At 63.4% G+C, this 23,546-nt stretch overlaps 1 protein-coding gene across 5 annotated transcripts in view; it reads right to left on the bottom strand.

Moving 5' to 3' along the window:
• Positions 1–3,424: 3,424 nt before the first annotated feature.
• Positions 3,425–23,546, bottom strand: part of BAHCC1 (BAH domain and coiled-coil containing 1) — a 56,065-nt gene continuing 35,943 nt past the window's right edge. The window contains exons 7-28 of one of the 5 annotated variants that reach the window (XR_009537821.1): positions 23,343–23,501; positions 22,901–23,097; positions 22,389–22,722; positions 20,484–21,320; positions 16,299–16,498; positions 16,024–16,160; positions 15,279–15,389; positions 12,960–13,080; positions 11,815–12,110; positions 10,882–11,060; positions 10,481–10,782; positions 10,146–10,253; positions 9,924–10,059; positions 9,725–9,839; positions 9,549–9,624; positions 9,315–9,423; positions 8,462–8,581; positions 8,137–8,313; positions 6,844–8,030; positions 6,444–6,680; positions 5,244–5,833; positions 3,425–4,615 (exon numbers count right to left, since the gene is read on the bottom strand). Coding sequence is in view for 4 of the 5 variants with exons in the window: in XM_060136137.1 (XP_059992120.1) it covers positions 5,624–5,833; positions 6,444–6,680; positions 6,844–8,030; positions 8,137–8,313; positions 8,462–8,581; positions 9,315–9,423; positions 9,549–9,624; positions 9,725–9,839; positions 9,924–10,059; positions 10,146–10,253; positions 10,481–10,782; positions 10,882–11,060; positions 11,815–12,110; positions 12,960–13,080; positions 15,279–15,389; positions 16,024–16,160; positions 16,299–16,498; positions 20,484–21,320; positions 22,389–22,722; positions 22,901–23,097; positions 23,343–23,501 (5,348 nt within the window). In the remaining variant the exon portion in view is untranslated. Of the gene's footprint in view, positions 4,616–5,073; positions 5,834–6,443; positions 6,681–6,843; positions 8,031–8,136; positions 8,314–8,461; positions 8,582–9,314; positions 9,424–9,548; positions 9,625–9,724; positions 9,840–9,923; positions 10,060–10,145; positions 10,254–10,480; positions 10,783–10,881; positions 11,061–11,814; positions 12,111–12,959; positions 13,081–15,278; positions 15,390–16,023; positions 16,161–16,298; positions 16,499–20,483; positions 21,321–22,388; positions 22,723–22,900; positions 23,098–23,342; positions 23,502–23,546 lie in introns of those variants that run through there. The other 4 variants (XM_060136139.1, XM_060136140.1, XM_060136138.1 and 1 more) reach the window with 4 other exon arrangements.

Here is a 23,546-nt window from a genome sequence, read left to right on the forward strand (position 1 = left end):
GGGAGGGAGGTGTGGCTTTGGGGACCCACCAGGCATCCCCTCTCACATAGGGCAGCAAGTGGATGCATATCTGACATCTAGATGGCTCCGTGAGTATTTGTTGGGGAGGGTAGGCAGTGCCCCCAGGGCAGCCAGAGGGGAGCCCCATCAACCCCCAGCCAAGCCCCTGGGGAGGCCGGGGGCTCCTTGGTGGAGTTGCTGGGGCAGCTTCCTGGGTGTTGAGGCATCCCCAAGTGGGGGAGAGCCAGGCCCCTGAGGCAGACAGTGGATGGAATCCAGCTCCACTATGTCCAGCCCGGGGCCTGCGCATGTCCCCACACTCTGAGCCTTGTCACTGCCAGCCAGGAGGGCATAGAGGGGTGGCGTGGCAGACAGTGTGAGGCGCCCGGCCCAGGGCCCTGACGGTCACTCTCTTCCTACCTGGGCAGTGGCGTGTGGCCCACAGAAAGGGCTCTGCCCACATGTGGATCCAGAAATCCCTTGCTATCTCCCATGAACCTCACCCCGTTCCCATAAGCGGGCGTCAGGGACCCGGTTCACAGACTAGGACTCTGCGCTCCCACCGGCCACCTTGCCCAGCCCGCTTCCTCCCGTCCTTCTCTCCAGAGGCCCGAGTCACTCGGGCCTCTTCTCGCCCCTGCTAGTGGCACTCTGGTCCCGGAGGCCGCACTGAGTGGGGCCTCACCTTGGTGATCCCTAGCCTATCTGTCTGCCTGGACCTTGTGCACCGAGCAGCCCTGCTCTCGTCACTGTCCTGGATCTCAGAAGGTGGCCTGACTTTTAGAGCAGAAATGGCTTGGAAGGGGTGCTGGCTTGTCACCGGGAGCCCTGGGGAATGGGGTGGGTGGCAGCAGAGGGCGGGGGGCATGGAGGTTGGAGGTCCGGACCCCAGCTTCTCTCTGGGAGCCAGGGAGCCCTTAGGGTCACCCTATTTGGTGCTGCCCTGGTCCACTTCCTCACTCAGGAGCCCCAGAGGTGGGTCCCTCCTAACCTGGTAGGGCCTCTGCACAGACTCAGGAGGCCGCCCAGGGCCTGGCTGGTCATCGGCCTTTGGCTGGCTGAGTGCCCAGGTGACCTCTTAATGGCTAGGCTGCAGAGTCGAGCTCCCCCATCCCTGGCCTGGGTCTGAGCTCCCCACCCAGCCCCCAGCCACCTCGCCCCAACCAGGCACGAACATTTCAACCCCTGTCCCCGGTTGGTCTGTGGTATTAAAAACAAATTGTGATCAGCCAGATTGTCATTTCTACCTGATAAAACATCACTTTTATTGATCTCACTCACCCAATGCCATCACTTATCTTGCTTCAGCGTTTCACATAATGGCTCGTTTGTCTTGATTCAAGTGTAGTCCCGTGTGTTTAACCCTTGGGGCTCTGCAGCCTCACGTGCCCACCGCCGTCCCTTGCCCAGGCCCTATTCTGGGAGGCAGGAGGTTCTGGAAGGCAAGGGCCACCCTGTCTGAGTTAAGGTGGGAAGAGGGGGTGGGTGGGGGAAGGGAGGAGGAGATGGGGCCGCTGGGGATGGACCCCTGGGGGCTCACCTAATCCTGCTGTGGTCCTCACTTGCTGTGACCCAGTAGTCACCTGCCTCCCAGCTCACCCCCACCTGCCCACATTCCTGGGCCCATTGGCACCCCTCCCTGGTTTCTGGCCCTCAGGGCCCCCTTACCCTCCAGCCTAAAACTGTGCTCCTGCCCCCACCCCAGGCACTTAGAGTCTTTCTCTGGTGTCAACTCCTCCCTCAGGTGCTGGACAAGCCCCTGTAACTCTGACTCTGGGGTCACAGAGGGAGTGGTCTCAATCTGATTTCGGACTCTGCCTAGAGCCTTCGGTGTGTCCCGTTGTCCAGCAGACAATGCAGACCCTGTCTAGGCCCCTCAGGGTTTAGCCTCTGCCACAGTCCGGCTCCAGCTTCCGGCCCTCCTGGCCACCAGCTGTGCTCCTCACCTATCCTCTTCCCTGCTCTGGCCCAGGTCCTGCGTGGACTCTGCTGCAGCACGTAACCGAAGGTACTGAAGACGGGTCTTCCAGGCCCACAGGGGGTCTCTGCCCCCTTTCCCCCCGACAGAGGGGCTCTGAGCCAGAAACCCTGGTCCGCAGGCATTCCCTTCTCAGACCTCTTCTGTCACTCGTCTTGGTCCCAAGGCCTCCTCTGGACCTACTCGCTCCCTCTCCCTGCTGCAGCCCTTGGAATTGGGCTTCCCTCCTGAGCAGCTGGAGGGTTGCACTTTGTGCAACTCACCTGCACAAAGTGGGGGCTGCTGACTCACGGACGGAGAATCCAAGGGCTAGGTCGCCTGCCTTCAGGCGCAGCTGAACCTGGGCACTCGACTGTTTGTCCCAACGCCTTGCGGCCCCAGGCCGCCGGCTCAGGAGTCTCGCTCTAACCACTCTTGCTTGCTGGGCTCGGAAGGGGCCAAGGGAACAGCTTGTCAAGCCTCGCCTGGCCTCGGTCCCCATGCTCTGGGCCCTGGCCTGTCCTTTTGCATCCCAGGGAGGGGTTTTGCCCCTCTGTTCTCTCGGAGGAAAGGGGCGTGGTCAGGGCTGGCCCGGGACAGCCCCAGAGTGGGTGGGCTGGCAGTGTTGTCTGTGCATATGTGAAAATGGCCCGCAGCTCCTGACACGCCAGTGGGGGTGGGTGGTGGTGGTGGTGGGTGGCGGGGGCGGGGGGCGGGGTGAGTGCTGGTCACACTGGTCACAGCCCCACGCCCCATGCTTATCTGCCCTGACCTAGGGTCCCCTCATCAGGGTCCCCAATCCCAGCTGAGGGGGTCACTCCCCAGGGGGTCCTAGAGGTGGAGGAAAAACAGCACCCCCCCAAATTGGTAGGGTTCCTGGAAAGCCCTCGGGGCTGCAGCCTCACTGGGTGGGGCTCTCTGGCTGGGGGATGCATTGAGATGTACCCCCACCCAACACCCCTCAGGCCCTGGGGGGCCAACCCGCTGTTGAACGATCAGGACTGCTGTTTACTCCTGCACAGCTGAAAATGTTTCTCAAATGAGTCAATTCATGCCTTCCTTGAGGAGGGCGTCTGCCGTCTGGTCTGCACAGACCCCTCCCCTGCACTGTGGGGACCACCCTTCCTCCTGTGTCTGGGCCCTCCACTCCTCCCCTCCAGGGGCACCCGGCCTGGCCACGTGGACTGGTTCAGGCTGAACATCTCACCCACCGTGGGGGAGATCTACTAAGATAAGGGACCCTCATCCTGGGGGATTTCAAAGGCCAAGGCCACCCCAAAATCATTCTGGTTGCATGTGCCTCTCATGGGCCCAGCACCCCAAGGGGCTCTGCTTGGCTGCCGCCCCAGATGTCCCAGTCCCTCATCTGCTGAGACCCTAGCCTCTGGGGCCTCCAGGGAGTCCCCATGGGACACGCACACGGACACCGGGGTGAAGTTAGGATTCCGGACTATTGAAAACCTGCACAATAGTTCATATATTTATTCTTAAGCAAGTTATCAATAAAAAATTTAATACTAAAATGCCTTTACATAGAGTTTGCTGTTCATAAAACCTTTGTATTTTTTTTGTTTGTTTTTAGTGTTTACATTGAAAAAAAAATTCAACCATCCTCTTAGTTTACACATTTACAAGAGTCGTGCTTTTGCCAGGTTTAACCATGGTGGGAAGGGCCGCGCTGTCCGCAAGCACACGGACAGAGGGGGATGGGAAGAGAAAAGCAAAGGACAAAAGTCCATGGACTAGGGAGAAGAACCAATGGGAGGGCGGGAGGCCAAGAAAAGGCTGCCTGTTCGTTCGCTCCTGCCTCGGTGCTTGGGGTTGGAAGTAGCCTCAGGTTCTAATTTCTGTGGTTGGGGCTTCCCCACACATGCCTTGGCACTGGCCGCGTCGCCCCACAGCATCTTGCCACTTCCCCAGCCGCCAGCAGGACCTCAGCCGCCTCTCCAGGACGACTACCAGAATGAAATATTGCACTCGAGCCGAGACAAAGTGGAGAGTTGGGGTGGGAGAAGAAAGCTGCGGTGCAGGGGAATCCCTCCATGTCCCTATACTTCCCGTGGAGCCACCAGGAGCGGGGGAGGGGTGATTTCCTGGTTGGAAAGAAAAAGGGGCCCGGGCACCCACTGACATCCCTTATTTCCCAGGTACCTGGCCTGTGCCTGTGGGTCACACAAGAGCCCGTCCTAAGGAGCAGTGGCTAACTTGGGAGGCCTTCCTGGGGCTCCCATTGTGGCCAGGGGAGACTTAGCATGGTGAGACATGGGAGCACGTGGCCCTCAGTGCGTATTTTCGGGGACAAGGGCTGCTGGGCCACGGGTCTGGCTTGCCCTGCTTGTCCCTCTTGGCCTCAGGAGAAGTGGAGGTGTGATGAGTTCTCCAGGGTTACGGGGGTGGTGCTGAGGGTCTGGGACACCCACACGGCACAACGGTAGCCAGGGCGCTGGGCAGAGGGCTGCTCCGTGCACCTGAGGCTGGGTTGTAGGCAGGACGGAACCCTGCTCTGTGCCCCAAGCACTACCCTGCCAGGCCAGCGGCCCTGCCAAGTGGCCGCAGAAAAGTCCCAGAAACCTCCACATGAGCTGGCGGGGGCAAGTTCCTTCCTTGCTCTGAGTGAAGGCTGGACAAGCTGGCCATTGAGACGGAAATCAGAAATAACTTGGAACATTCAGGAAATAAAATCAAAACATCACTTTTTCTTATCGATAGTTTAAAATATTTGTTCATTTTTGCTTTGTTTTAAACAGAGGTAAGATACACATATGGCTGCCGTCACACTCTCGGGCTGGGGAGCCTGCTCTGGCATCCCTTCTCTCCCCGAGGGACCCTTATCGTCAAGCCCGCCCCCCAATCGTTTTTTTCCCAGGAGATGAATTAAAAGGAAATAAACTTGAGTGTGACTTCCATATTAGACAGTCCCCCCAAGATATCAACAGGTGTAACCTAGGGTCCTGTCTGACCTCTCCTGTGCCCTCCGGCCCCCCTGCCCCCACCCCCAGCTGCCTCTGTTGTCACAGACGCCCCAGTTGGAACTCAGCTAGGCTGAGGAAAACAGTGCATTTTCAAAGAAACCCCCCCCCCCAAGAACAAAATCTCTACACACACACACACACACACACACACACACACACACACACACACACACATAGACACACACACACACACACTCACGCACGCATACCCTCGTTACGCATGTGAGGAAAAAAAAATCCTTTTCGGCTTTTTTTCCATAAAACTTTCCCGCAGAAATACAATATTTACATAGAGAAATAAATAGACAACACACCTGATTTCTGCTTTCCCTGGTGGGAGACAGTCGGAGGTACTAGGGAAAATATGGCTTGGATTCTAATCTCTCGTGAACTGCCGATGTGGGAAAACAGAGAGGGCCGGTAGGTCCCAGTCGGGGCACAGCTGACCCTCCGCAGCAGACGGATGAACTGGGTTCTGATGCCCAAAAGCTCTCTCTCCTTCCAGGGAAAATAATAAAAAAGCCTGGATCTTGCCTTGGTGGGTTTGCATATTTGCTCAGACCTGCCCCTCCGAGGTGTGGGCCAGCCTCCCGCTCGGAGGCATGGGGCTGGGTCCTCATGTCCTCACGTCCCTGTGGCTCTGGCACTGGGCATGGCGGGGCAGGTGGGTCACCTGCAGCCGGTCTGTGCAGGCTCAGCACAGGATGGGCACACCATCGGCCGTCACCAGGCGCCCGGTGGTGGGGTCGTAGGTGCCCGCCAGGTAGTAGAGGTCCCGCCGGTCCTGGCACTTGCGGCTCCGTGTCATCTGCTCATACTGCTCGCGCCCCACTACCTGGCACTTGTGGGAGATGGTCTGCACGTCGTTCTCATCCTCGTGGCAGGACTGGTACAGCGCGTTCTGCTGGGGAAGGGGGCGAGGAGCGCTCGGCGTCAGGTCTGGCCTTGGCCAGCGGACCCCACCTGACCCAGGACCCTCAGTTCTGGATAAGCTCTTAACTGTGTGGCCAGGGTCTGCGCCCGGACCCCCAGCAGGCTGGCAGAATTGGAGAAACACTTGTTTCTGCACCGTCTGCAAACATGGTTCTCAGGGAAGACTGGAGAGTGAGCTGGGGGCATTTTCTGTCTTGGGTTGACCTTGGGAGGCAGGGATCAGCAGGCCCGTGGTGGGGGACATGGGCTGCTGAGGGCAGGTGCTACAGGCTGCTGTGGGCCACAGCCCCCCACAAGGTGAAACTGTCACCCATTGCGTCGGGAGCCACAAAGGCCCAGCTGGGGAGGGATCCAGGTGGCCTGGCTCTGGGGCCTGAGTCCTCAGCTGTGTTACTCTCTGTGGGGCCCACGGCACCCTTGGGCCGGGAGGCCTTGAGGTGTGGGAACCGGGGGCGAGGGATGTCCATAGATGACCACTCCCCTTCTGGCTGCTGGTGCCAGTTGCTGAGATACCCCTTCCCAGGCCCCCCACTCTGAGCCTGCCCTTACCCCCGGACCCCCTGCCCCACCCCGGTCCCCACCTTCCCGTCGCTCTGCCGCTTCCCCAGCTTGGTCTCCTCTGGGTGGTAGAACCACTTGACCTTCACCACCATGTTGCTGCCCCACGACTCCCACATGCTCTCAATGCGGCCGATGTAGGGCAGGTTGGGCCGCCCAGCTGACAGGAAGACGGCACAGTCCCCGATGCGAAGCGTCTCCTTGCCCCGGACGATGGCCTTGTAGAACAGCTTCCTGGCCTTCCCCTTCATGCCGCGTCTCTGTAGGAGACAGCCAGGGGCAGAGGGCAGTGAGGACAGGAGCCTCGGGGACAGGCGGCGGGCAGGGGACACAGGACAGAATGACAGAGACAGACGCAGGGAGTGTGTAGGAGAGAAAGATGGTGTGTCTTGTGTGTAAGTGTGCATGGTCGGGCCCACCTACCTGTGTGGGGTTCCCCGACCACTTCCAGAGCTGCCGGGCAGGCAGGAAGGCTGAGATCTTTGGCCGGTTTTCCACGGAGGGCAGCCGCTGCCTCCGGGACAGCTCTTTGGCTTTGGAGAAGCTCAGGGCCTCCTTGCGCTTGAGCCTGGGTCTGCCACTGCTGGGGCCCGCGCCCACGCCCCCACCGGCCACCGCGGCCCTGGACAGGAAGCAGCGCTGGGCGTGCGGGTGTGGGCCAGCCCCCTTGGAGCGCAGGGCCTCGGGCTGGGCCAGGAGGGCGGGCACCGGGTGGGTGAGGCAGGTCTGCAGCAGCAGGGCTGGGTCCTCCTCGTCTGAGCTGTAGGAGGAGCCCTCGTCATCCGAGGAGCAGAGGCTGGAGGTGGACAGGGAGCCAGAGGAGGAGGAGGTGGATGAGCCCGAGGAGGAGGAGGACACAGAAAGGCGGGCGAGGAAGCGGGAGGGCACGCCGGGGGCCAGGCCAGGCCCGTCCTCCTCCTCGTCCGAGTAGGAGCTGTGGCAGTCACTGTCGCAGGGCAGCGGGTACTCGGCCTGGCCTGCAAACTTGCGCAGCGCCAGCCCCATGGGCAGCGGGTGGACAGGCGACCGCCCCTTCCTGTCCTTGCCCACAAGGGCTGGGTGCCCATAGCTGGGGCCGGGCAGGGGCCTCCCTGGCCTGGGCCCCACATCCTTGTCACCCGCGTGCAGCGCCTTGCAGTTCTTGCTCTTGGGGGAGGTCACGCCCTCATGGTCCAGCTTGACCAGGAACTCGCCGCCCGCCCGCCGCCGCCCGCCCTTCTCGGCCTCCGCCCGCTCGGCCTTCTTGGCCCGCAGCAGCTTGTGGGCACCCCCGGGCAGGCCGGGCCCGGCCCCACCGACAAAGGGAGCGTAGGAGCTGGCCAGGCTGCTGAAGGAGTCGGCGCGGAAGCCGTTGCCAAACACGGGAGCAGCCACGCTGTGGACGGGGAAGAGCGCCTCGCGGGCCCGCAGCTTCCTGGCGCTGCCGTTGAGTTGGAAGAGGTTCTGCAGCACGCCCGGCCCCTTGCCACCTGCTGCGGCCGTGGCCACCGCCTTCCGCTTGGTCTGCGCCACCGTGGACCAGCTCAGCAGCGGGCTGCCCCGGCGGCCCAGGAAGTGGTCTGAGGCCCCCGCGGAGGGCTTGGTACCAGAGGCCAGGAGCTCCGCTTTGCCTGGGGAGAGGCCAGGGAGAGTCAGAGGAACTACCTGCCCGCCCTTTCTGGCCCCCCACTCCCGAGGGTGCCTCCCCACCCGAGGTCCCCGCAGTCCCGCGAGTACCAGCTTTGTCTTTGCCTGCGGATTTCTTCCCGGGGGTCTTTGAGGCTTCAGGGCCATCGTGTGCCTTGGGAGACAGGCTGGGAGCGGCGGCCTCACCAGGTGGGGGCGCCTCGCAGGAAGATTTCTTGGTCCTTCGGCAGCCGCTGGACACCAGCAGGGCTGGCGAGGGCTCTGTGCCTGCAGAGTGGACCAGTGGCCTCAGCGCCGTGCTGCCAGGGTGACCGCCTCCCCTTGCTCCCTCCTTGGGAGACTGTCAGCCCGACTCCAGCCATAGGGGCCGACCCAGAAAGGTAAGGACCCCACGCTGGAGGGCCCTGGGGCTCACACTGGATCTTGAAGTCCGGAGGCAGCAGCCTGATGTTGGAGACAGCAATGTGGCCGGTGTCCCCATCGTCAAACTCCACCACCACGGAGTCCAGGTCGTCTTCCTCATCACTGGAGGCGCCTGGAGACAGGGCCCACCTGAGCACGGGGCCCTCTGCTCGGGGCCCACGGGGTTCTCCCTGGTGGCCGGGTGGCCGGGACGGGAGGATGACAGGATGGGCTCCGTAGCGCCTGACAGATGATGCTGGGATATTCTGCTCCCTGATCACATTTGACCTTGGAGCTGCCATGGCAGCTGGGAGCAGCCTGCCTCCCCTCCACCTCCTGGAGTGCGGCCGGAGAGGCAATATTACCGCCATCCATCACCCGCATCCCAGGGCACACCGCATCCCAGGGCCCCGACCTCCCCCTACGCACACGCGCATGTGTGCAAACACATGCCTGGTTGAGGCCTGCCCGCCCCCCTGCCCCCGCACCTGTCAGACCGCAGGGTCCCCACGTCCTGTGCCTGGGGGAGGGGGCAGAAGGATTTACCCCAGGAAAGCTGGTGCCCAGGTGACCAGTTTATAACCCCCAGGTCTGGGGCTCTGGGGCCCCTTCTCCGCTAGGCCTTCTGGACAGCCAGAGGCTCCACCCTGTCCTCACCCCAGGTCCCCCCTCGCCTTTTCCTGGCGACCAGGGAGCTGATGTTATCATCTGCTCTGTCTGACCCGTTCCAGCTTGGGAAGCAGGGCTGGTGGGAGGCCCTCCTTGAGAGACAGGGTGTCCTCCCTGGCACTCGGGTCTCTCATCTTCAGTTTCGCCTAAGGGGAGGGGCTGATGGGCCTCCCTGGGGATCCTTGGGCGGGGCTTACCTCGCACTACGCTGCCTGGGTACAGGCAGCGGGACTTCTGGCTCCAGTAGGCACAGACCCTCGTGCCGGGCGGGAGGTACCTGCTGGACTGTGGCCGGACATCAAGAACCTGCGGGACCAGTGGGGGCGGCGGCCGTGAGTGGGCGGGGCTGGCCAAGGGGTGCCCGGGAGGGGCTGGGCGCAGCCAGGTCCATCTCCCTGGGGTGGTGAGCCGAGCGGGGGCTGTCCCCTCACCGCCTCCTGCAGCAGCTGCTCCAGTGAGTAGATCCTCTGCCGGTTGCCTCTCTCACCCTCGATGACGATGCTGTAGCTGAGGGGCATGGGTGGGGGAGCATGAGACAGGCCTGCGCATCCACCACCTCCCGCTCAGGCCTCAGCCCACACCCCTCCCGCGCACGCCCAGGCCTTACATGTCGGGGGGCTGCAGGGTCCTGACACTGCCCGCGTATAGCAGACTGTCCTCTTTGGGGATGAGCACGGGCAGCCCGTCCTGTAGGTCCTCCTTGTGGATGGTGCATGAGCGTGCTGGGGAGATGCGGGTGTCAGCACCTGGCCCCTCTCCGCCCACTGCTGGCCCCAGACGCTCGGCATCCCCTCCTGGCCGCTCACCCAAGGCGGCGCTCTGCTCGGCGCTCAGGGGGCCCCTGGCCTCCTCCTCCTCTGAGAGGCTGCTGCTGTCTTCAAACTCAAAGTCGTCCTCCACTGCGAAGCTCTCCAGCAGCCGGCTCACCGCCCGGCCCTTGCCCTGGGGGGTCAGAAGTGTCAGCTCTCTTGGGAGGGGCAGGAGAGGTCAGGGCTGGCTGGGTCCCAAGGTCGGGGTGGGGATGCTACCTGTTTGCCGGCAGCCTTGGTTTTCACCTTGCCCGCTTTCCTGCCCCTCCCCAGGATGGCCTTGGCGTTGCGGGGCGACAGGGCGATGGACAGGGCCCCGTTCTTCCGCTGTCGGAGGGGAGGGGCTGAGGTGAGGGTGGCACCAGCCTTCCTGCCCCCAGCCTGACCATGGTGTGACTCAGGCCGACCCTGAGTGTGACCCTGAATAGGAGTCCCAGAGTGTGACTTGGTGTAGCAAGTGGAGAGAAAGAGTGGAGTAAATGTCCCCGAAGGCCCTTCACATCTGGCACCCACCCTGCTGGGCCCAGGACCCTGGGGTGCCCACTGGCCCTCACCCGCAGCCCTGGCTGGAGCACCGTGCTCTTGCGCGTGGCTCTCTTGAGGCGCTCACTGGCCAGCCTGCTGCCCTCCTCGTGGCAGGTGAAGGCCCGGGTGGGGCTGCAGAGGGCTTCCCTGCCGGGTGTGGCCCCCGGCTCTGCCCGCAGGCTGCCCTTGGCCTTGCCCTTGGCTTTCTTCTTGCCAGGCCCACCTGGGGGCCTGCGCCCCGGGGCCCGCTCCAGCTTGCCGCCCACCTTGGCCTTCACCGTCCTCCTCTTGACCTTGACCTCACTCTCGGGGCTGGACAGGCGGCAGGCCCCTGGGGAGGGAGGGAGGGAAGCCGTCGCAGGAGCCCCAGCTGCCTGCTGGGGCCCTCGTCGGCCAGGCCTGCCCCAGCCCGCCCTCACCCCCTGGGTACCTAGCAAGCCCTGCCTCTCCTTCTTCTTCTTGGCCTTCTGGTTGGCCTCCATCTTGACCACGGAGGAGGGCGAGGGCCCCAGCACGGCCACGCGGGCCCCAGCGTGCAGTGCCAGCCCGGGGTCCTTGGGAGGTGCCTCTGTTTCCAACAGACCCTCGCAGTTTTCACTGTCCGAGCCGCTGCCTGGGGAGAGGCGGGTGGTCCAGGTGATTTGGCACCAGAGCAGTGCCATTTTGGGGTGGGTTCGGGGGGCCGGATGTGTTGGGGGCTGAGTGGAGCCCGTCACTGTCATCCCGGGGCTGCTTCGAGGGCAGGCACCTGGGCCAGGTGTCCAGGTGAGGGTGTTTGGACCAGAAAGGAGAAGGGGCTGCCTCTCTGACTTCCCTTTTTCTGCCTCAGTTTTCCTTTCTTATGCGCTGGGCAGTGGAGCACCCGCCTTGCAGGGCTGGGGACCCCCTTCCCCAGGGCAGCGCCTTCCCCTCCCTCGTCCCCCTGCCAGATGCCCTCCTGTTTCCTGCTTCCTCTTCACTCCCTTTGTTCTTTCTCAGTCGGGACCTGGGGGAGGGGGTAGGGGCTGGCAGGGAGGAAGCATCTATTTTTCCAGGCTCCTGTTTCTGGACATGTGTGTTTGCTGGGGGCCAGATAACCCCTCCAGGTCACCGGGCCGGACGCTGCAGGAAGGCAGGCTGGAGCAGGCAGAAGGGCTATTTTTAGCCCCTCTTTCCAGGATGCATCCAGCAGCCTCTTTTCTCCCTGTGGCCCCCCCCATGTGGGGGTGGGGCACGGAGAACCCATCCTGGGCCAGTGAGAGCTTCTCCCTGTGTCCGGCATACGCAATGAGCCCTGACCAGGCTCTGTCCCAGCTCCCGCCCACCCACTCCCCCAGCCTCCAGTGACCGTGGAGGTCCTGGCTGTGCAGCTCAGACCGACAACTTGCCTGCCTCATGTGTTGTGGCCGCTGCCGGCTGGGCTGGGAACTTAGGTGTCTCCCTGCCAGCAACACCACCATCTGGCTGTGGGTGCCGGGCTGCCCCAGACACCTTGGCGCTCTTGGCTCGTGACAGCTTCTTCCGGATGCGACCCCCTGGGGTGGCCTCCTTCCGCCGGAAGGGGCTGAGGCTGGTGGGCAGCCCCTTGCTCTTGACCTTCGGCTTCAGCTGGGCCACCTTGTGGGCCACTGCAGATGCCAGGTCGCCCTGACCGCTGCTCTTCTTGCACCGAACCTTCTCCTGTAGTAAACGGGCAGGTGGAGGCTGCAGTCACCGGGTCCCCCGCCCTGAGCCACGGCCCTGCGGCCTTCGGCCTCCCCTCTGCCAGCACTGGGCCTGGAAGGTGACACTTCGCTGGCCTTGCCCTCCAAAATGCCCGAGAGGGAATCTGGCCCCGGGGCACAGGGCCTGCCCACTGGAGCCTAAGCTTGTGCCTGTCCTGTCCCCCATGGCACAGCCTCCCCGGACGGCCCAGCCTACTCAGCTTGGCGGAGGGAGGCCAAGGGCCCAGGTGTTTGTCATGTCCTAGAGAGAGGGACCAGCCTCCTGCTCCGGGAGGGACAGGCAAAGTGACAACAGACTCAGACCCACCTCTCACCTGTCCCTCCCAGGACCCTAGAATAGGTGAGGGGTGGGAGGCACCCACTGCACTGAGAAGGAATGGGGTGCTGGCACCCCTGGGGAAGCCTGTCCCAAGGGAGGGGCAGTGCCCTCGGTCCACCCACTACACCAGGTATGCACCTGACATGGTGGACATCGTGAGCCCTCCCTCCTGAAAAGTCTTCCTGTGACCTGGGATAACTGTGTGTTGCCTTCCTCCCGCTGGAGTGAGCAGAGGAAAGGGAGGGGTCGTGGAGCATAACCAGCCCGGGTCACACCTGCAGCCTCACAGGCTCGCCTCTGTGTGACGCACACGAAGCTCGCCGGACCTTGTCTGCTCATCTGAGCAGTGGGGCCCCAGCCGGATGGTGACACGGGGCAGGGCGGGGTGGCAGTGTTTGGCCTGGGGCTGGTCTACCGCCTGCCCCCTGTCCTGTCCATCTGACATCCTGCCCCCGGGCTTGAGGGTGAGGCTGCTGTGGGACTCACCGCAGATGTGGGTTGCAGGCCCACGTAGGTGCCCTTCTCCAGCCGGCCTCGCTTCTTTGAGGGCTCATCATCGCCGCCCCGCAGCTCGGTGCACAGCAGGCTCAGGCTGGACCGCACTGCCCTGGGAGCACGGGGGGCGCGGGTCACACCTGGGCACCTGGGCCTTGTCCCCGAGACAGTCCCTGTGGCAGCAGCCAGGGCACCGCGGTGGGTCGTGTGGTGCAGCTGCATGTCTGGGAGACCCACTTGCCCCTGTCAGGGCCCTGCTTCTTTCCTGGCCAAGGCTGTGCCCCTGGGCCAGTCTCCTCTAAGCACACAGAGCTGCTGGGAGGCCAGGGGGGCCAAGCCAGTGCTGAGCCCCCCGGCCCCCGCTACCTAGCTAGCCCCCTCTGCCCACTGACTGGGGAGGGGCAGCCCACTGCTCGGGGGCCAGGGCTCTGTGGCCAGCTGGGCCACTGTGTGACCTGGGCTGTGGCCTCAGTCTACCTACCTGGAAAATGGGGATGCTTTAAATTGTGCCCTGTGCAAGGCTGGGGTGGGATCATGCTGGCCTTTGCACTCACTGAGGTCACTTAGTGAGTGCAAAGGCCAGCAGCTACCTCAGTTAAGAACAAAAAGGGCATCAGGAGAGGCCCCTGAGAAAGGGATCCACCCCGAGCATCTTTGCCACCGCCAGAAAGAGGATGTGGGGGACAACGGCCAGAGAAACTCGTGCCCAGGCTCTGCCTCCTAGCCCCCAGGGACCCCCAGTGCTGGGCTCAGACCCCTCAGAGCTTTGTCCCCTGCCCTCAATTCTCCGTCTCAAAGGAGAAACTCTGCACCCCCCCCCCCCAGCTCCCAGATGGGGCCCTGGAAGCTGCTGACTCTAAGCCTGTTTCCCTGTGTCCCACAGGTGTGAGGCTGGGAGCTTGGCTGCCTGTCCTTTGCCAGACAGGGGCTGGGGGCTAGGCCTCTCACCTACTCCCTCCCTTACCCACATAGCATTAATGAAAATGAGTCACAGATGGAGGCTGAGGGCCCTGGCCCGGCCCTGGCCTTGTGCGGCCAGACGTCAACTTTTACCTTCCTGCCCAGAGAGGCCAGGCAGGAAGCCGGCCCGGAACCATGCTTGGCCCCCGGGCCTCGGCCCTCCCACTTCCTGCCTGGGTCCAACTGTCAGCAGCTACTGAAGGGCAGGGGCCCCCCAGAGGGATGGAGAGTGGGCAGGAGCCTGAGATGGGGAGAGGGCGGGAGGGAACCCCGATCCTTAGGAAGGGAGGGCCCTGGCCTTGGCTTCCTTCCTCGTCCAGCCAGGGCCTGTTTTCTCAGGTCAGTGGAGAAAGTGGCCACAATGCAAGCACCAGGATGGGGCTTCCAGGGTCAGGCAGGGGCTTGGCGCCAGGCGGGCTCGAGCAAAGCATGGGGCAGCTTCGCCAGGGGCTCCCCAACAGGGCCCCCTGCCAGGCCCTGGTCTTAGCCAGCAGCCCCTACAGTTCTGGCTGGTCCTCAAAGGGAGGCCCCTGGAGCCCCCGCCGGGTGACACCTGGGCAGGGCGGAGGGACAGCCTGGGGAGGCCCCCCAGCCATATGGTGCATCCCCTCCCCGTCCGCAGCAGCCTACGCGAACTCCCCTCCCTGTAACCTTCTCCGCGTTTGCTAATGTTTTGTGACATAAAGCCCTGAGATTAATTTTTTGCCTCTGTCTTAATTGAAGGAACCATTTAGTGCCGATTTAACTATTATTACCAAATCATCAGGATTGATGCAGTGCGCACACGCCGCGCCAATCGTGTTTGGAGGAGCTCGAGGATTTATGCAAATGGGCCTGCCGGGAGAGGCAATTTGTAGCCGAGAAGGACAATTATACCAGGCCCGGGAGTGCGCCAATGACTGCGCCGGGCGGGTAATGGATAATAACCGCGCGCCGGCAGCCGTGCGCAGCACCGCAGCGTGACCAACGACTCTATACGGTGCAGATAAAGAGGCTTTTACGCAACGCCGCCTCGCACTCGTGGGGCCGGGCTGGGGCTGGGGCCTGGCAGGAGGGATGCCACGGCCCCAGCCGGCCACGGCCAGGTACGTGGAGCTGGTGCGGCCATGCCCCAGGCCCAGGGGGAGGGGCTTGTCTGCTACGGGCTCAGTGCCCCAGACGCTCCCCACCGCGGCTGGTCCGGGGTTCTGGATCTTCAGGAGAAGCTGTGACGGAGGCCCAGCGGCCACGGAAGCCAGAGAGGAGCCCAGTCCCCACTGCCCGGGCCTCAAGGGCACCTGGGCCAGCCCAGCGCCACTGAGTAACCTCCGGCCCCACGCACCCCACGGGGCCCATGCATGCAAGACTCACTTGACTTTCTTGCCTTCGCTGGGTCGCAGGGCAGGCAGCAAGCTGGAGTATTTGCGCTTCCGTGGCCGGCCGGGGCCTCGCCTGGCAGGGCTCCGTGAGCTCTCGTCTCTCCTGGGAGCCACAGGAGGGGTGGTCAGAGGCTGACGCCTGTCCTGGCTCCCTGACAGGGGTCCAGGAGAGGGCAATACCCTTGGGGGCTGTGGTGGGGGGCGGGCCCTCCCAAGATTTGGCGGGAGCCTGGTCCCCAAACGGAGGGCAAGGCTGAGCCAGCGTCCCCGCTGCCCCCACCATCCCTGCTTCCCAGTTTCAGCCGTCCTGCACACTCCAGTCAGGTGAGCTCCCCGCACTGCTACGGCAACTTTAGGGGCTCCCTCAGCCCTCCCACACCCCAATCCTGCCCCGGCCTCCCAGCCCCCTCTCAGATACCACTATTCTCACCCTTTGCCCCCCTATCATGAGGACCGGCCTCTGCCTCGCACCAGTCTCTGTTGGGTGGTCCTTCCACCCCTCCACTCTCCCTTGGTTTCTCCACTGAGTGAACGCCTAAACCTTCCACTACCTCTGGGGACCCTCACAGGCCCCCACTTCTGGCCCAACTCATCCCAGCATACACAGGTTGACCTCTTCCCACAAGGCGGTGGCCCTGGGCTGGGCTGTGCCCACATCTGCCCCAGTGCCTGAACTGGGGGTGTCTCCACAAGCCACGCTCCAGCCCTCCCCACCCCACTGCCAGCCTGGGCCATACTCATGGTCATGCCTGCGCTGCAGCCGGGCCAGCTCCCGCTGCTTCTCCTTGTAGCGCCTCTGCAACTCCGCCAGCTGCACGCGCATCTCTACCTCCTGTGTGTCCAGCCGGTCGATGGCAGCCTTCAGTGGGCATACCTAGTAGGCAGGGGCACAGGGGCCTGTGAGCCCAGCTAGGGGACCAAGATGGGGTGGGTAGGTGGCCAGCCTGGGCACTCGAGGCCTCCCCCAGGTCACGGCACTGGGCAATGGGGGTGACCAGGGCCCCCCACTCACAGGCTTGGTCTTGGGGGTCCAGGTGTCCTTGCGCTGCAGGATCTGCATACGGGGGGTGAGCGTGGGAGCCCTGCAGGAGTCGGCAGCGGAGGGCTGGGCCAAGGAGGCGGGGCTGTCCAGGCCAGCAGCCTCTACCAGGGACCAGGCTGAGGCCAGCGTGGCCAGGCGCTGCAGGTTGAAGGCTAGCACATCCTCCTCCTCTGCAGGGGACATGAGGGTCAGTGTGTGTGCAAGAGGCTCCTGATGTCAGCCTGCATCTCAGCACAGCCCAGACTACTCCCTCCTACCCCATGTACCCACCCCCCACCCCCAGACGCCCGGAGGCAGCCGGACTCCCTGAGACGTGCAGAGTGAGGCGGCCTGGAACAATGAGATGGGCACCTAGCACTCGCCTCTGCTCTGGGTGGGAGAGACGTCACCCTTGGTTACTGTGGGCCAGGCCGGTTGGGATGGCACAAGTCCTCAGGACAGTGCCCAAACCATTCAGGCACGTGGCTTGCTATGCTCGTAACAGAAACTGCCTTGCATTTTTGCCCTCTTCCAGATCCATGAAAACCCGGAGAGTCAGCCCTGGTGGGTGGGGAGGGATGGCCCAGTGCAGGGTCAGAGCCGAGCCAGTGGAGGGCAGTGTCCATCCAGGGGACAGGCCTGGAGTGGAGACTTGGGACTGAGCGCAACCACGGGGAGAGGGTGGTGGCAGAAATGGGGGTTGGGAATGCACAGGTGGGCTGATCGTATGAGGAGTTACAGCTGGGGAAGAAATCAGCCAGGATGAGCCCTGTGGGGTCAGACAGGGTGCCTAGAGCTGGAGGTGTCAGTGGGCAGTCGTGATTTCTAGAACACACAGCCAGCTCTGCCCTCTGAGAAGGCCTGAGAGCAGCAACACCCCAGTAGCAACGAGCACACCTAGCACCCTGAACTTGGCTTCTAAAATTCTCTGAGGAAGCGAACTGGGCTCCTTGGAGAAATGGCTGATTCCAGGGACTGGGACGTTCGGGGTGAGCTGGGAACACAGGAAGTTCTCAGAGGATGATCCAGCTGAAGGGGCCAAATCTGAGATAATTCAATCACCAAAATTAAATAGTGACAGTGACAAATTATAACGGATTGAAGCGAATAAAACTCCACAAGTCACACTGATATAGATAAATGAATCCAATGTTTGAAGGGGAAGGGGATATCACACCATTTCAAAGTCCCTCCCCACGAAATACTTAGTAACTACAAAAGGGGAAGTGCCCAGCCATAGCCTTGATGGAGTTATCACAGTGACCCACCCTCAGTAATGGGACAAAGCACAGGTGGACACCGGAAGTTCAACCCTCTGTACGCAGTGCTGGGTCAAGGCCAGAGGTGGGTTGCTGGGTCAAAGGTGCCCTGGGAAGGTGGGGGAGGCGCTGAGGGGGCTTTCTCCTCCCACCTCCAGCTGGGGCAGGGATATCTGCAAGCCCCATTTCAGCTAAAAGTTCCACAGGGTCTCCTCATCTCTTGGGGTCCCTGTGACTGCTAGGAAGCCCCTCTGTTCCTCCCTGAAGCCCCCCCACCCCGGCCCCCACTCCTCAGGCTAAGCCTGCTGAGACTGCAAAGTCCTGCAGGGTGAGCTCTGCGAGGGGATGGTGGGCTCGGGGAGATGGCGGGGGTGGTGGTGCTGCTGGGCTCTTCTCTGGCCTCCAAACAACCGGCCTTGCTCTCCAGTTCAGGGAGCTGTGCGGCAGACAATAACAGCCCCACCCCCAAGCCTCGGGGGTCTATAATCCCTGTCCCGGAAGAGATGTAGGGCTGGGCTGTCCAGGCAGATTGAGGGCTCCACAGGCACAGAAGAGGGCCAAGGCTTGGACTTCCCCAACCAGCCAGGCCGGTAGAAGCTGTTGGGGCCAGGACAAGGTGGGAGGAGGGGTGCAGGTCAGCAGGGAAGTTCAAAAGGGGGGTCTGGGATCTTGACTCACCTAAACCAGGTGGGTCACTCAGGAACAAGGGGCAACCATACTCCAGAAGGGACAGGGCCTGGCCTTCCCAAAATTCCAGGGTGGATGGGAAGCCCAGTGGGCACCATGCCCCCCAGTGGCCCCTCCAAATGCAGAGTGGAGCATTTTGGGTGTCTTGGGGATGGGCCCTTGCAGGCAGGCCCCAGCATCCACGCCAGCCAAGTGAATGGCCAGAGAAGTGTCCGACTCCCTCCCACCCCAGGGCTCCATCTGGGGCCTGAGTCCCTGCCCCCCTGCGATGGCGGTCCGCGGGCTGGGCAGCCTGCCCACTGAGCTCCCTAGACTTGAGCCCAGGTGGGGGATAAGCCAGGGTCCTGCGGCCAAGTCCTACTGGTGCGGGGTGTGAGGGCTCTGGACGCCCACATCAGTGAGGGTGGGGCTGGCCCCAGCCTGGGAGCAAAGAGCCCGGGACCTGAATACCAGCTCCACTCGGCCCGGCTATGGGAGTTGGGGGCCATGTCACCTTTCAGAACCTGGTTACCTCCTCACCCCCACTTCTCAGGGGCCGCCACCTGGCCTTTCACCAGCTCTGCCTGGCCTGGGAGGTACTTCAGGGGGTCTCCTCTGGGAGGAGGGGGCAGGAGGCCCCGATGTCCCTCTGGATCTCTACCCCTCCCTCTCCCCTCTGTACCCTGGCCCGTTCCCGGCATGGTCTTCTCCCGCCTCCTCTGTCTGTGAGTCCTGCCTTTTGCTCAGAAAATGAACTGATTTCCTAAGTAATTTCAGGCAAAGCAGTCACTGAGCTTGTAGGGAACGGCTCTAGAGCTGAGAGGCTGTGCAGACGGGCCAAGTAACTGGGACAGAGGGAGGGTGGGGGCCTGGGAGCAGCAGGAGGGGAGGGTGAAGGCCTGAGGGCTCCAAGAGGGGAGGGCGGGGGTTTTGGGAGAAACAGGAGGGGAGAGGGGGGTTTGGAGGTTCCAGAAGGGAAGGGTTGGGTGGAGACCCAGCAGTGGCAGCAGGGCCTGGCCTGGGCTGGCAGCTGCAATACCCACAATGGGACACACGTGGTCTACACGTGAGCATCCATTCAATGAACGGGCACGGGTCCAGCAGGCATTCACGTGCACAGACCGGTGGCCACACACATGGCGCCCGGCAGCCTGCTCGGTGCACCCGCACGCCAGCCACACTCGCTCGGTGGCTCTGGGCAGCAAGGCCCTGACTGGGGCAGCCCCACCTCACGCTACAGCTCCAGGCGAGGCCCTCCCAGAGTTCCTGACCGGCAAGGGCCCCCCGGCTTACTCTCTTCAGCACAGTGGTGGCCCCTCTGGTCAGACAAGAGAGGAGTGACACAGAGACCTTCAGGGAAATTAACTTTACAAGAACCTTCCCGTAGCTCCACGCAGCACAAGAGGTGCTGGTGGCTGGCAGTGGGCAGTGGAGAGCTTCATGCGGTGGGAAAACGAGTGGGCCAGCTGAGGATTTTGTTGGGTTCTTTCTATAAGTATCAACGGGGCACAAAGCCTGGCTGGGGGTGCTCCCCTCACCGCCTGAGGGGTTCCGGCAGGGAGCGCCTGGGAGGGGTCCCTGTGGGGGACCTAAGTGCTAGAGAGGCCTAAGCAAACACGTGGCCCTTGGGCTCTGGTCCGAGTCAGGGCGGCACCAGCCCTGGGCTGGCACCCTGGGGACCTTGGGCAGGGTGCAGGGAGCCCAGGAGCATCTTGTCCCACAGGTCAGCCCCAAGGCCTAGTGAGGCTGAGGGGGACGTGGGGGGTGCCACCTCCCTGGGGCCTGGGAGGCGAGATTGCCACGTCCTGAGCTGGGCCCCGTGCAGGCTAGGTTCGGAAGCTGCAGAACCCAAGGAAGTAAAAGCTTATAGCGAGAGCACCGTCTTTCCTACCCGCTTCCTGGCTGTGAGGCCGTAGTTTAGTGACCTGACCCCCCCACCCCCACCCCTGTGGGCCTTGGCATCCTTGTGTGTAAACTGGAGACACCCTCAAGCCCCTTCAGGGCATCGTGAATACACACAGCCACCTTTCTGACACCATCGTCAGGGTGCAGGCCTGGCCCTGAGGCCCTACCCCATGGCTCACCCTGCAGCCAGGGCTGGGGGTAACACCGTGTGGGCACACCTGCCTGGTTTCCTGACAAGGGGCCACATTGTGGGGACAACGGAGCAGGGCTGAAGGCCACTGGCCGGCTGACCCTGAGCCTATGCCCAAAGGTCCAGCTCCTGGGGCTCCGGAGGGATGGGGCTTACCTTGTAGGTCTGGCTCAGTCCTCTGCTGCTGGATTTCCAGGTCGGCCAGCTCGCTGAGCAGGGCAATGCCATGAATCCCTGAGCTACGGGGCAGGGGAGCTGTGCTGGGTGGCCCAGGGACAGTGCGGGGCTGAGGGTCCAGTGGGCTGACAGCGGGCAGATCCCCCAGGTTGATGGTGGCTGCCACCAGGGCGTCCAGACCCGGCAGCTCCCTGGGCGGCTGGCTGTTTTCGGGAGTCAGCCCCCAGTCCTCCTCCTCCTCCTCCTCCAGCTCGGCCTCCTTGAACTTGGCCGCCTCCTCCGCCTCTGCTTCTGCAGGGGCCTGCTGCTCGCCTGGCGTGGCCTGATCCGGGGCACCCAGGCTCCTTGCCGGCTGCTCTGTGGCCTGGGGGCTGGCCCCCAATGAGGGCCCCTGCTCTCCCTCCTCCCGTCCCTCCTCTGTGGTCCTCTCCTCTTGGGCCCCTCCCTGAGTAGAATCAGCCTGGCCAGTGGCCTCAGGTCCCCCTCCCTCGAGGAGGGCCCCACACCGCAGTTCTCGCAGCCCCTCCAGTGGGCTGGGGTCTGCTGCCTTCCCCGGGGGTCCCCGCTTGGCAGGGTTGGGGTGTGCGGCAAGGTCCTGGGTGGCCTCCCTGGCCCCTGAGGGCAGCCCAGGCTCCTCCAGGTTCTGGGGGCTGTGTGGGCCCAGCTCCCCGGGTGGGAACGTCCTGGCCAGCTCAGGCTGGGCCCCCGGCGGGGCGGTTTGCATAGTTTCGGGGTCCGAGAGGTCAGATGAGTGCACAATGCGGGGCAGGGAGAAGCCCGAGCCCGCCGCAGGGCACATGTATCCTGGAGGCAGGTCTGCAAAAGAGGGCGCTGTCAGGAGAGAGCAGCTGGGGGTGAGGGTGACCTCAAACACCTCAGACCCACACCTGACGGGGAGGGTCCCCAGCCAACCCTCTGCCTGTGAAATGTATGAGGCAGGAATGGGGACGTGGTATGTTGAGGGGGGCAGCAGGGGAGCACCGGGTGCAGGAGGGGAAGCCCCCAGGCCCTCCTCCTTGGCCAGGACAGCTGTGTGCTCCCCAGCTCGAGCCACTGCCTCGTGCGGGGGTGGGGGGGGTCCATGGCGGTCCCTGGAGGCCATCTCTGGTCTGTGTGGTGTGGCTAACCAGAAAAGGGGGATTTTAAAACAAGATACTTGAATCAGGGCTTTCCCTGAACCAGAACGAGCTGGCAGCCTGTCGGAGGCATTATGCCCCATTAACTACAATAAAAGAAAAAAAAAAAAAGAAAAAAAAACTCTGAAAAAAAAAAACCCAACAACCTCGGATGGCTTCAGCCTCCTTCTTGTGGAACTGGGACGAATTTTATGTTCGCCACACGGGCTTCCCGTGTACACGCTCAGCCTAATTCAGAGAGAATCAAATAGCTGTGGAGGAGCTGCGGGGCGCAGGGTGGGAGGGCAGCTGCAGAGGCCGAGGCTGGGCCTGGACCCTCCACCACAGGCTGCCTCTCCTTGCCTTGGGCCCAAGTGGTGGCATTTCGGGCCCTGACAGTGAGGATGAGCTCCCTTGCCCAGCTTCGTGCCTGCTGCCCTGTGGTCCTGCCACTGTCCCCGGCAGGCCAGGCGCTTCCTTATCCACAAGGCTCCAGTGCCAGCCGGCTGGGCCTGACCTTCATCCTGCCCCATCTGCCAGGGGCGGGGGCCCTGAGCGCCTCCCCTGTGGGTCCCCCAGAAGGACTGTGGAGAAGAAGGAAGAGAAAGAGCAGAGGGACAGGCGACCTTGCCCCAGGCCCTACTGGGGGGACTGGGTCTGTGAGGACACCCTTGAAGGTGCTAAGCCAGGCAGCCCTGCCCACCAGACAAGTGACAGGCCTGAGTGGAGGGGGGCAGGCCAAGGCCAGCCCAGTGCCGCCCGCTCTCACCTGGTTCCAACGTGTTGAAGTCGGCTCCGGGCCGCTGGCCCTCCCCACTCTTCTCCTCGGCGCTGGGCAGCTTGGAGCCTGGCCCGGGGCTGCCGGTGGGGCAGACGGATAAAGTGCACGGGGCGCCAGGATGCAGCGGTGGTGTAGGGCAGCTGGCGGCGGGGGGCTTCGGGGCGGGAGAGTGGCAGCAGGGTGACAGCTTGGCAGGGCCTGCGGTGGCGGGTGAGGGGGTGCCCTTGGCCGTGGGGGTTAAGGCAACTGGCTTGTGGGTGGACTTCAAGGCCTTCTCCTGGGCGGGCTCCTCCAGCTCCAGGTGGCGGTCCTCAGGCTTCTGCTGTTGGGTTGGGGCAGAGGCTCAGCCCGGCTGGGCCCCCTGCTCAGGGCATCACATCAGCGTGGGGCAGGGGTGGGGGGAGTGTGCAGTGGGGACTCCTGGGCCAGGCCAGGTTGCAGCAGAGAGGCAGCCAGCAGTGTCCTGGGTCCCAGCTGGGTGTGGCCGAGGGGGCAGGTACCTGGAACTGGGTGGCCCGCTGCTGCTCCAGAGCCTGAGCGGCCCGCTGCTGCTGCTGCTGCAGGGCGTAGAGCTCCTGCTGCCGTAGGAACTGGGACCGCGAGTAGACAGGGAGCTGGCCTGGGTGCTGCATGTGGGAGGCAGGGCCCCGGCCCCCGTACATGGGGGGCCACAGTGAAGCCTGGTCCATGACATCAGCTGTGGGCCGGGCCAAAGGGCTCGTCAGCCCCCGGCGGCGACAGAGCGCCGGGCTGCATCCCAGCCACCGAGCTGGCCTCTGCCAGCCCTCACCTCCCGCTCGACCGCCTCGCACCTGCCTCCCGGGCTCTGGCCGGGTGCCTGCCTCCCTGTCCCTTCCCCTACCCCCGTGGGGGGCTGCTCCCTTCCTCAGACCCACTTCTGACAGCCGCACACACGAACAGCCTGGCCCGGGGGGCCCTTACCAAGTGCATGGGGGGCGGCGTGGGGTGTGGGCTCAGGAGGCAGGATGACGAGCTGTGTGGGGGCATCCTGGGAGAGGGGGAAGACGGGGGGCATGGAGCCAGGCACGGACGCAGGGAAGCCGGGGGGCAGGTTCTGGTGCAGGGCAGGGTGCCCGAGGCCTGGGGAGACAGGGCACTGAGGTCAGGCAGTGCGGGGCAGGAAGC

This window comes from Lagenorhynchus albirostris, chromosome 20 (genome assembly GCF_949774975.1).
Source record: "Lagenorhynchus albirostris chromosome 20, mLagAlb1.1, whole genome shotgun sequence".
NCBI lineage: Eukaryota > Metazoa > Chordata > Mammalia > Artiodactyla > Delphinidae > Lagenorhynchus > Lagenorhynchus albirostris.